This window comes from Bombina bombina, chromosome 2 (genome assembly GCF_027579735.1).
Source record: "Bombina bombina isolate aBomBom1 chromosome 2, aBomBom1.pri, whole genome shotgun sequence".
NCBI lineage: Eukaryota > Metazoa > Chordata > Amphibia > Anura > Bombinatoridae > Bombina > Bombina bombina.
Window position 1 is genome coordinate 752,186,963 of NC_069500.1, and position 12,610 is coordinate 752,199,572.

General features: G+C 40.2%; 1 protein-coding gene across 1 annotated transcript in view; it reads left to right on the forward strand.

The window, feature by feature from the left end:
- The first annotated feature begins 1,925 nt into the window (after nt 1-1,925).
- LOC128647245 (mesoderm induction early response protein 3) overlaps nt 1,926-12,610 on the forward strand; it is a 268,112-nt gene continuing 257,427 nt past the window's right edge. The window contains exon 1 of the mRNA XM_053700036.1: nt 1,926-2,043. Within this exon, the coding sequence (XP_053556011.1) occupies nt 2,007-2,043 (37 nt within the window). The 5' untranslated portion in view covers nt 1,926-2,006. The remainder of the gene's footprint in view (nt 2,044-12,610) is intronic.

Consider the following 12,610-nt stretch of genomic DNA (forward strand, 5'->3'; position numbering starts at 1 on the left):
TTCCTTGCTAACCCGTGTCATTAACTGTCTCTCTCATATCTGATCTTGGATGTCCTCTCACTACCTCAAGCTAAATCTCTCCAAAACTGAGCTCCTTATTTCCCCCCCTTCTTCCAAAATCTCCACCCCCCATTTCTCTATAACTGTTGATAACTCCATCATTACCCCAACCCTACATCCCTGATGTCTTGGGGGTCACACTTGATTCAGATTTCTCTTTCACTCTTCACATTCACAGACATCCCAACCTGCAAAAACTATTTTTTTTTTATTGCACAACCACATATAAACCTATTTTCCATATTTTAGAATACGAAGTTTAATTACGTGCAGTAAATATGGTAGTATTTGTGTTTTATTTTATTAAAATCAGTGGGGGCTTTTTGGCTACTGATGCATGCTATAAGGGTTCTATAACGTCCCAGCAACTAAAGGCAATCCTTAAAGAAACACTTTTCCGGATTTGGGCCACATTGGATCATGGTACTTGGAGTTTCAGGGAGATTGCATTTCATTTGCTGGCATCACGGAGCCGCTATTACAATCAGGGAGACTCCCTGAACTTCAGTGAGAGTTGGGATGTCTGCATTAAGTCCTTGGCTAATGCCTGCCGCTTCCACCTTAAAAACATCTCTAAAATTAGACATTTCCTTACAAAAGACACAACTAAGATTTTAATCCACTCTCTCATCCTTTCCCACCTCGACTACAGCAACTCCATCCTCTCTGGTCTCCCCACCTGTCGCCTAGCTCCTTTACAATCCATAATGAATGCCTCTGCCAGGCTCAGCTTCCTTACACGCCGCTCTTCATCTGCTGCACCTCTCTGCCAATACCTTCACTGGCTTCTTCTTGCCTCCTGGATTAAACACAAAATTCTCACTCTGACACACAAAGCCCTCAACTACACTGCTCCCCCCTAAATCTCAGACCTTGTCTCCAGATACTATCCCTCCCGTCCCCTTCGCTCCGCTCATGATCTCCTCCTCTTGTTACCTCCTCACATTCCTGTTTACAATACTTTTACAGACTGGCTCCCATCTTATGGAACTCTCTGTCTCACTCCACAAGAATCTCCTCTAGTTTGAAAGCTTTAAGCACTGCCTGAAGACTCTGCTATTCAGGGATGCATACAACCTACACTAACCTTCCTATCTCCACTGCTATCCCCTTAAACCCCATAGGATGTAAGCCTATGAGCCCAGCTTTGTGTAGTTCACATTCATAATAGCCTACTACAACAGTGCAACTCTCTGCAGGGCCCTTTACCCACTTGACTGCTGTAAATGTTATTTTAGCGCTGCGGAATCTGTTGGCGCTCTACAAACACCTGATAATAATAATATATAGCACTCTGTTGAGCTGTGAAGGGCAGATCATGTTCTGCCAAGAGCAACTGCATATGTGTGCAGTGTCTTTCAACTTTATCACTACATTTGTTAGCCCCCCCCCCCCCCCCCCAAAAAAAAAAATTAAGTTTGTTGAACTAAGCCTTTTAATTATCTGGAATTCGCAAATGCCTGGTTGAATTTATTTTCCTTTCCAGTACAACACTATTATTTCTCTTTTTGGTATTCTAACAGCCATTTTGTTTGTTTCTTTAACAAACAATTTATAGCATGAGATAACACTCCAGTGGGTGAAAGAACCCCAAGTGTCAGATCGCCCCCTGTCGGGTGAAACAAACACCAGCGTGAGACCTCATCCCATGGATAAAATACCCTATATTAACACTTTATAAAAACAGTTCACTAAAGTAGATACAACAGAAATAATGTTTCTTTACTGTACAATGAATGAAGTACCCCGTGAACCACAGCTGAAACCAATGACTTTCATCTTGGTATCTCCCCCTCCTCAGTTTACCACGTGACCGCTCTACCTGAAGCCCCGCCCTCTCTTCCCTAGCAGCCAATTAGCCTTTTCTCCCACATCCGGGCCGCGCCGCTCTGGTGCTCGGGACTGGAGGTAACCGGCAGTAGGGGGAGGGGATCCGGTGCTGACCTATGACCCCACCCGGTGGTCGCAGGGAACAGGGGCCCGGTATGTGTACTTTAAGACCGTGCTAGCTATAAATACCTGCGCAGTCAGAGATTGCTATACACAGCCCATGTATGCGGGGAGCTTAGTGGGAGGGTACACGGGATACGCTGTATGTAGCGGAGGCGCTGGCATGTTGTATGCAGCGTGTCACGCTCAGTAACCGCTTTGTCACGTATGCTGCAAAGTGACCGGGTGCTACGCAAAGGTGTGCATTGCTTATTATGTGCCATCTAACGTAGTAATCCGTATTCAACTCATAGAATGTCTGCTGTTAAAACTTTTGACGTATATTTATGCAAATGACAATAATGCGAGTATCTAGTATCTGTACAGTTTTATGCACTTTCCTCAAAGGCTAAAATAAAGCTTTAATTTCATTTATGTAGGAAGAGCATTTTAAAATGTCCTATATACAAATCGTCAAAACTATTATTCATTTGTTACTATGTTTCAAGTACACTATCTCTTTTCCCACTATCTCTGTCCAGTGTATAGAAGTATTGGCACATTGCTCTTCCAAGTAGCTTGTAACAATAGTTGGATGCCCCATCCACATGTTTTAATCATTAGCTGTAGCAGATCTAACATTATATTTTACAGCCATGCAATATCTATCTCTTTTTTTTCTTTCATTTTCATTTTTCCTTTCTCTTTAGTTGCTATATCTTTTTTTTATTTCCCCCATAACAATTTTGACAGCATATATAGTAATTCCTCTTTTTTGATATTGGTGACCTTCCTATTGAAGACTTCTCATTTTGAAAGATGATATTGCTTCTTTTTATATTCAAGTTTGTTATACATTCCATTGGGTAGGTGACATGCTAGGAGGTCCTGTTCTCTATTTATATTATCATATTGTATTTCTACAATTCTAAAAAGTTACACAACACTGAACTATAGTAATGCTATTTTCATTTATTCATCACTTACTTTCCAAGCCTCCTAAAGTGAGACTAGAAAGTAAGTATTTATAAATAATCTTCCCTCATGTAACAAACCTTACATCCCAATTAAAGCACACAGTGTAAGAGGTGTGGTGTACCACAATGTTTAGTTTACATTTTAGTTAAGAGATAATTTAAAGTGATTGGGCTGCTGAAGAGATGGGATTTATCCCTCTATCCTATACTCACTATTTTGCATTATTTATCAGTTCTCAGAAATCACCCAAGATATTCCCTTATGTTAAATGATAACATCACTTCCAATCACCAGTTAGACAGCCATGTTTTTAAAGATTCTTTTCCATTTGGATCCATCATTACATTTTTAGTGTTAGCTGACTTCTCAAATCACCAAAAACAGCTGGATTCTAGATTACAGTGGACACACCGCGCATAAACCTCATACTAACCACAGCTGTCCTGTTTTTTTTATTTGTACCCCAAGCTGCATTAAAAAAAAACATTTAATGCTAATATTACATGCAATAATTCATTAAAACATGGACCTTTTGCATTATTGACCTTAGATAACGATGTGTTTAACCCCTTAGCAAGGTAAAATCCCACTCTGTAGTTGTAAGCCTTGCAGCACCTAAACATAAAATGGACTGCTATTGTGGTTGTGCCATTGCTGCTTCTGACTGGACGACCAGTCTCTAAATGGGACTTTACCGCAAATGGTTTAAACAAATGGTATTTAATGCAAAAATTACATATTGAAATGTATTGGCAAAAGTACTTCTAGTAAATGTTTACACTGCTTAAATGGACATGAAACCAAGATTTAGATTTCATTATTCAGATAGATCATATCATTTTAAACAAAATACTTTGATTTATTGGTGTCCTTTGTTAAAACGCATGTAGGTAAGCTCAGGAGCATGCATGTATCTGGAGTACTAATTGCAAGAACTGCTGCCATCTAGTGCTCAATGTATAATATTTTTTAAAGCATTCTTGCAAAATTGCTGCTGCTAAGTGCTTCAAACACATGCAGGATTTAAGCCTACCTACATGTTTTTAACAAAAGATACCAAGAAAGCGAAGTAAATTATATAATAGACGTAAATTGGAAAGTCTTTTTTAATTGTATACTCTATCTGATCATGAAAGAACAAAAATTTAGTTTTATTTCCCTTTAAGTGATAGTTTTTACTTTGTATGGAGCATATGTATATATGCTTCATTCACTTACATTTAAACATTGCCCTTGCTCAGAGAGAGAGAGTGTGTGTGTGTGTGTGTATATATATATATATATATATATATATATAGTGTCCCCCCGAAACGTCACGCTTTTTCAAATAAAGTACAATTGAAAAGACCAGAGAGTGCCTTCTTCTACTTGATATTCTTAACTGTTGGCACCCAGGCAGGTGCTATTAAGGTGAGAGTGCTCTCTTCTGAACTGTATGTATGTGTGTATATATATATATATATATATATATATATATGTTATATATATATATATATGTTTATATTGCTTTGGGTATTACTCTTCATCATCACTGATGAATACCGATTGGGCAGGCGTGGTGTTTGAATTATGGTGCACGCGGAAATGTGTAAATAGGATATTTGAACAGAAGAAGCTGTCATTGAATAGTTTTATATCCAAGGAGCTAATACTTTAAAAAAATATAATTATATTTAAGAAAAATATATTAAAAAATACCCTATAAAATATAGTAACATTAAAGGGATACTAAACCCACATGTGTTCTTTGACGATTCATACAGAGCATGCAATTTTAATCAACTAAATTAGTGGCTAAATATAGTCACCAATCAAACAAGCACTATCCAGGGTGATAAACCAAATATGGTCCGGCTCCTAAGCTTTCATTCCTGCTTTTTTCAAATAAAGATACCAAGAGAACGAAGAAAATTGATAAGAGGAGTAAATTAGAGTTGCTTAAAATTGCATGCTCTATCCGAATTAAAAAAAAAAAAAATTGGGTTTAGTATTATTATTATTATTATTATTATTATTATTATTATTATTATTATCGGTCATTTGTAGAGCGCCAACAGATTCCGCAGCGCTGTAAACAGAGGGTAGTACAACAAAACAATTAAAGGGATCAAATGGGTAGAGGGCCCTGCCAAGAGTTGCACTGTTGTAATTAGCTCTTAAGAAGGTGATCTACAGACAGCTGGACTTAAGGGGGTTCAAGGGATAGCAATGGAGGAGTGGAACTGGTATAAAGTAAGGTTAGCATAGGTTGTATGCATCCCTGAACAGTAGAGTCTTTAGGGAGCGCTTGAAGCTTTCAAAACTATTGGAGAGTCTTGTGGGGCGAGGCAGAAAGTTCCACAAGATGGGAGCCAGTCTGGAGAAGTCCTGTAAACGGGAGTGTGATGAGGTAACCAGAGAGGAGGAGAGTAGGAGGTCATGAGCAGAGCGAAGGGGACAGGAGGGAGAGTATCTGGAGACAAGGTCTGAGATGTAGGGGGGAGCAGTGCAGTTGAGTGCTTTGTATGTCAGAGTGAGAATTTTGTGTTTGATCCTAGAGGCAAGAGGAAGCAAGTGAAGGGATTGGCAGAGAGGAGCAGCAGATGAAGAGCGACGTGTAAGGAAGATGAGTCTGGCAGTGGCATTCATTATGGATTGTAAAGGAGCTAGGCGGCAGGTGGGGAGACCAGAGAGGACAGAGTTGCAGTAATCAAGGCGGGAAAGATTGAGAGAGTGGATTAAAATCTTAGTTGTGTCTTTTATAAGGAAGTGTCTAATTTTGGAGATGTTTTTAAGGTGGAAGCGGCAGGCTTTAGCCAAGGACTGAATGTGAGGAGTGAAGGAAAGATCTGAGTCAAATGTGACCCCGAGACATCGGGCATGCGTTGTAGGGGTAATGATGGAGTTGTCGACAGTTATAGAGATATTGGGGGTGGAGATTTTGGAAGAAGGGGGGAAAATGAGGAGCTCAGTTTTGGAGAGATTTAGCTTGAGGTAGTGAGAGGACATCCAGGAAGAGATGTGAGAAAGACAGTTAGTGACACGGGTTAGCAAGGAAGGAGATAGGTCTGGTGCAGAGAAGTAGATTTGGGTGTCATCGGCATACAAATGATATTGGAAACCGTGGGACTTAATTAGGGAACCTAGTGATGACGTATAGATTGAGAAGAGAAGGGGACCGAGGACAGAGCCTTGTGGTACTCCGACAGAAAGTGGTGACGGGGCAGAGGAGGCCCCAGAGAAGGCTACACTAAAGGTACAGGTAGGAAGAGAGCCACGACTGGGCTGTGTCACAGATGCCGAAGGATTGCAGGGTTTGGAACAAAAGAGGGTGGTCGACAGTGTCAAAGGCTGCGGACAGATCAAGGAGGATAAGCAGAGAGAAGTGGCCTTTTGATTTTGCTGTAAGTAGGTCGTTGGTGAGCTTTCTCTGTGGAGTGATAGGGACGAAATCCAGATTGCAGCGGGTCAAGAAGGGAGTTTAACGTAAGGAAATGGGATAGGCGTGCATATACTAGTTTTTCAAGAAGCTTTGAGGCAAGAGGGAGGAGGGAAATAGGGCGGTAGTTGGATGGGGAGGTAGGCTCAAGGGAAGGTTTTTTGAGGATAGGTGTGACCAGTGCATGTTTCATCGATGAGGGAAATGTACCAGTGCTGAGGGAGAGGTTGAAAATGTGTGTTAGTGTAGGGGTAAAGGTAGCAGAGAGGGAGGGGAGTAGCTGTGAGGGGATAGGGTCAAGGGGACAGGTAGAGAGGTGAGAGCGCAGTATAAGTGCCGAAACTTCTTCCTCAGTAACAGGGGAGAATGAACTAAGTTTCTGGTTATGAGGGATGTGGTTGAGTGAGAGCATTTGAGGGGGGGAGAGAATGGAATTATGTTGAGAGCTGATTTCATGTCTGATGGAGTCAATTTTGTTATTGAAGTGACTGGCAAAGTCTTGAGCTGACAGAGAAGTTGTATTAGGAAGTGGGGGAGGGCGGGTTTGGGTTTGAAGAAAGATTAGCGATAAGAGTAGAGAAGTAGTGTTGCTTGTGGAGATTAAGGGCAGAATAGTAGGAGTTCAAGATGAATTTGTAATGAAGAAAATCAGCTGAACTCCGTGATTTTCTCCAGTGCCATTCAGCAGTACGGGAACATCTGCGTAGGTACCGTGTCAGAGGAGTATGCAGGGCTGAGGATGAGTGTGTGATTTCCGAGCAGTGGTAAGAGGGGCGAGATTGTCAAGGACGGATATAAGGGTGGAATTATAGTGGCAGATAGATTGTTCAGGGCAGGAAAAGGAGGAGAAGGATGAGAGGAGCGGTTTAAGGGAATTAGCAAGTAGTTGCTGATATAAAGACATAATGCTTCTGTGAAGTTTGGTGTGAGGAGTAGAAGGAGGGAGAGTTGTAGGAAGGGATGATATGTTGCAAGTAAGGAGATGGCGGTCAGAAAGAGGAAAAGGCTAGTTTGAGAGAGTGCATCGATAGCTAAAGATCAGGTCAAGAGAGTGACCGTCTTTGTGAGTGGGAGAATCAGTCCATTGTGACAGACCGAAAGAGGAAGTGAGTTGCAGAAGTTGTTTAGCAGATGAGGCAGTGGGATTGTTAAGAGGGATGTTGAAGTCACCAATAATGAGGGCAGGGGTGTCTGAGGAAAGGAAATAGGGTAGCCAGGCAGCCAAGTGATCTAGAAATTGAGTTGAGGAGCCAGGGGGTCAGTATATGCCTGCAACACGTACAGAGAGAGGGGAGAATAAGCGAATCATGTGGGTTTCGAATGAGGGAAAAGTGAGGGAAGAGATTGGATGTATTTGTTGAAAGGTGCAACGAGAGGAAAGTAAAATACCTACACCACATTCTTGTCTATTACCAGACCTAGGAGTGTGGCTGAAGTGGAGACCCCCATGTGACAGAGCAGCAGTGGATGCTGTGTCTAGGGGAGAGAGCCAGGTTCCTGTTAGGGCCAGAAGGTTGAGGGAGTGGGAGATGAAGAGGTCATGTATAGAAGTGAGCTTGTTGCAAACAGAGCGAGAGTTCCAGAGTGCGCAAGTGAAAGGGGTAGTGGCTTTTGATGCAAGAGGAATGTGAGTAAGGTGTGCAGAGTTTTGTTTTCTGAGTCTGTGGGATGGTACACATGGATGTGCACAGCTTGTCAGTGGTTGGGGACCAGGATTAAAGTGATGGTAAACTCTCCCCTTTATAAAATCAGATCTGGAATGCAAGCGCTATTTTAGATGGAGTTTAATTCATTAGCTGTAATGAAGATGCAGTATAACTTAGTTATTAATCTAGATATGAAATTCAAATACTGCATGCTCCTCCGCCCACTTCAAAAGTAAACTTTTCTGTGAGCGAACAGATTGAATTGTTGTCCAATCAGCGCTCTCCCCATCTGGCACTTTTGTTGTAGCTAGAGCATTGATTGGAGAGTAATTCAATCATTTAGCTGACAGGAAAATTGACTTTTGAAGTGGGTGGTGTAACGTGGGGTATTTGAATTTCATATCTATATTAATAACTAAGTTATAGCGCATCTTCATTGCACATGATGAATAAAACTCCATCTAAAATAGCGCTTACATTCCAGATCTGATTTTTAAAAGGGGAGAGTTTACCATCACTTTAAGGGAGATGTCACCAGCAGTAAGTAGAAGCAAGAGGGAGAGTGACATGAGATGAGATACAGATTTGCAGTAGTGAGACTGCTTTTGAGATGAGCTGCAGGGGGGAGAGAGAGTGTTTAGGAATAGGTAAAGTTCATGAGTACAAAAGTAAGGTGAGTTTAAGAGAGATGGGCTAATGAACAGTGCAGGTGGAGAGGGAGAAGGAGTAATTGAATAGTGTAATTTGTTATAGAGACAAAGGGTAGCAAAAAGGAATATGAATATATTGAGCATTTTTACAAAATTGGGAACCAGTTAAAAACATAAGACACATTTACTGTAACAATTGCATAAGGGAACAAAAGGTATATGAAACATAATATTACACAAGTACTGTGTATTCTATAGGGTTAAGGGAATGGAAGGATGTGCTGATCAGTGTTTGCACTTGTCATTTCAGGAGAGTGAAAGTTGTGTGGGAGACTATCTATAAATGAGGAAATGAGCTTGGGGTGGGAGGGAAGCTGTTTTCCAGAAGGCTACCTGTTGTACGTTAGGAGAGGGCAGTTGAAGCAGCTGAGTTTAAAAATCTTTGTGTTTTCTGTGAGTTCTGGGAGAGGATGTGTTTGAAATCAAGCTGAAGGAGAGATATATATTAGGTTAATGATGGGCCAGCAAAAGTTTTTTAAAGGAGTGGGAGGGTGCATTTATGGACATTTGAGCTAAGGGTCATTCATACAGAAACAAAACATCAAAATATTACAGAGATAAGACTGAGACTGATGTATACAAGGGGTGAAATAAAACCATTAAACAAATAGACACATATATGGGTCAGAGCTGCTTAACCTAACTTAACATAATGGCAGACATAAAGTTGATAAAAATATGCAATGAGCTAGAGGTATGCAAATTATGACTAGCACAGCCTGTAATTACAAAGTCATGGTAATATATACATTTAAAATAAAAGCAAAACAAAAGGAATTATCATTAAATATACAAACACATACAATAAAAAACAACTTGGTAGGTAAAATATAATGAAGAAGCTGTTTTCCAGAAGGCTACCTGTTGTAAGTTAGGAGAGGGCAGTTGAAGCAGCTGAGTGTAAAAATCTTTGTTTTTTCTGTGAGTTCTGGGAGAGGATGTGTTTGAAATCAAGCTGTTGTAAGTTAGGAGAGGGCAGTTGAAGCAGCTGAGTGTAAAAATCTTTGTGTTTTCTGTGAGTTCTATGAGTAAGATTTTTTTTGACAGCACATGATGCATGAGATAATTCCTTACCATTGGGTTAATATCATCCACCACTAGGATCTCTTGGGTTCTCAGTACCTGATAGATTTTATTAAGATTGTGGTAATTTCTGCTATTCAAGGATGGAGTGATCCTAGATTCCTCCTCCCCTTTATACCCTTCCCTTACTTTTGAATAACAACTCATAAGACTTTAAAACACCAAACATTTACAATTCCTGCTCCATTTCCAAGCCTTTTTTTTCTTGTAAAATACAGGGTTTTCAGTTCCCTTATATAGACTTTGGAGAGACTTATTTCGGAAAGGAGAATGTTCTGAGATATCAGCAGAATCCTCAGAGTTTTACTCAAATTTTTCATCTCCCAAAGTTAATTATGGGGACACTTAAACAATCCATGTTTTATTCTTAAACATGACAAGACTTGAGAACTGTTTAAATCTGTCTTCCTGGCATTGAAATATACCAACAGGTACGGGATCTTTTTTTACTATTAACTGGACCTTCCATGGAAATGTAAAGAAGGAGAGTTTTTCTTTCCTTTTTATTAAGAAGATCTGGACAAGGCCAGGAAACTGTTTTAATTATAATGTATTTTGCATCTTTGTATGAAAGCCTATTTTTTTGGCCTGGGTACTCCAGCCTGTGGCGGATTCCCCAATTTTAGCCTTGGTGAAACACACTTTCATTCATTTGGAAGGGAGAACCTTATTTAAAGACACCAGGGACTGTTCGGTGGAAGCGTGCTTATGTAATCTGTTTAAAGTGATAGGCCCTTCCACCCTTCTGTTCTTACAACTGTTTGTGGCCAGAATCACTAATTATTTTATTTGCAATTACTCAGTGGATGACCTGCATCTATCTGCAAGAGCTTTTGTGTTCGCAGAGTCAAAGCCTCGAGCTCTGGGTTTAAAAGCCTGATCAGCAGATAATGCTTCCAAGAATAAGTTGATATAGTTCTGTATAAGGGAAACTTTTTTTTTCCTGAAACTTAGAAGCCATTATTTGAGACAATGTCTATTTTTTAAGAAAAAGAATAGACAAAAGGAAGTAATCAAAAATAATTGCGAAATATAACTTAAACGTTGTCTCCACTCCTTTTTTTACCTTGTTTCCTTCTAGAGATCCTCATGGAAAAAAAACCAAAACTCCTACTACCGTCGAAGAATATCAATTTGCTCTGTCTCTGGCATAAAGATCCAGGACATTGTTGTAACCAGGTACAAAATAAGTTTCTCTTTGTCCCTCCGTCTAACAGATAATGCTGTCACAAGTTCTTACTGATCCTTCCCAGGCCTTTTCCTAACAGTGCAGAGCTGTTCTCAGCAGGAATAATACAGCCTATGTCTGGTCCCTAGCAAGGACCAGGCATTTTATCCTAGACATTTTTTTTTTCTGGCCACAATATTTGTTTAAAAATGGATGGTTCACAATTGAACTTCTCATATTCAATCACCCATACCACTGCTAATTTCTTCTTTTCTCTCTCCCTTTTTCTTTCATGTAATTAGCAAGAGTCCATGAGCTAGTGACGTATGGGATATACATTCCTACCAGGAGGGGCAAAGTTTCCCAAACCTCAAAATGCCTATAAATGCATCCCTCACCACACCCACAAATCAGTTTTACAAACTTTGCCTCCTATGGAGGTGGTGAAGTAAGTTTGTGCTAGATTCTACGTTGATATGCGCTCCGCAGCAGGTTGGAGCCCGGTTTTCCTCTCAGCGTGCAGTGAATGTCAGAGGGATGTGAGGAGAGTATTGCCTATTTGAATTCAATGATCTCCTTCTACGGGGTCTATTTCATAGGTTCTCTGTTATCGGTCGTAGAGATTCATCTCTTACCTCCCTTTTCAGATCGACGATATACTCTTATATATACCATTACCTCTACTGATTCTCGTTTCAGTACTGGTTTGGCTTTCTACTACATGTAGATGAGTGTCCTGGGGTAAGTAAGTTTTATTTTCTGTGACACTCTAAGCTATGGTTGGGCACTTTTATATAAAGTTCTAAATATATGTGTTCAAACATTTATTTGCCTTGACTCAGGATGTTCAACGTTCTTTATTACAGACAGTCAGTTTCATATTTGGGATAGTGCATATGAATAAATCAATTTTTTTCTTACCTTAAAAATTTGACTTTTTTCCCTGTGGGCTGTTAGGCTCACGGGGGCTGAAAATGCTTCATTTTATTGCGTCATTCTTGGCGCGGACTTTTTTGGCGCAAAAAAATATTTTCTGTTTCCGGCATCATGCGTGTCGCCGGAAGTTGCGTCATTTTTTGACGTTTTTTTGCGCCAAAAGTGTCGGCGTTCCGGATGTGGCGTCATTTTTGGCGCCAAATAACGTGGGCGTCTTTTTTTGGCGCTAGAAAATTTGGGCGTCACTTTTGTCTCCACATTATTTAAGTCTCATTATTTATTGCTTCTGGTTGCTAGAAGCTTGTTCACTGGCATTTTTTCCCATTCCTGAAACTGTCATTTAAGGAATTTGATCAATTTTGCTTTATATGTTGTTTTTTCTATTACATATTGCAAGATGTCCCAGATTGACCCTGAGTCAGAAGATACTTCTGGAAAGTCGCTGCCTGGTGCTGGATCTACCAAAGTTAAGTGTATCTGCTGTAAACTTGTGGTATCTGTTCCTCCAGCTGTTGTTTGTAGTGAATGTCATGACAAACTTGTTAATGCAGATAATATTTCCTTTAGTAATGTTACATTACCTGTTGCTGTTCCATCAACATCTAATACTCAGAGTGTTCCTGTTAACATAAGAGATTTTGTTTCTAAATCCATTAAGAAGGCTATGTCTGTTATTCCTCCT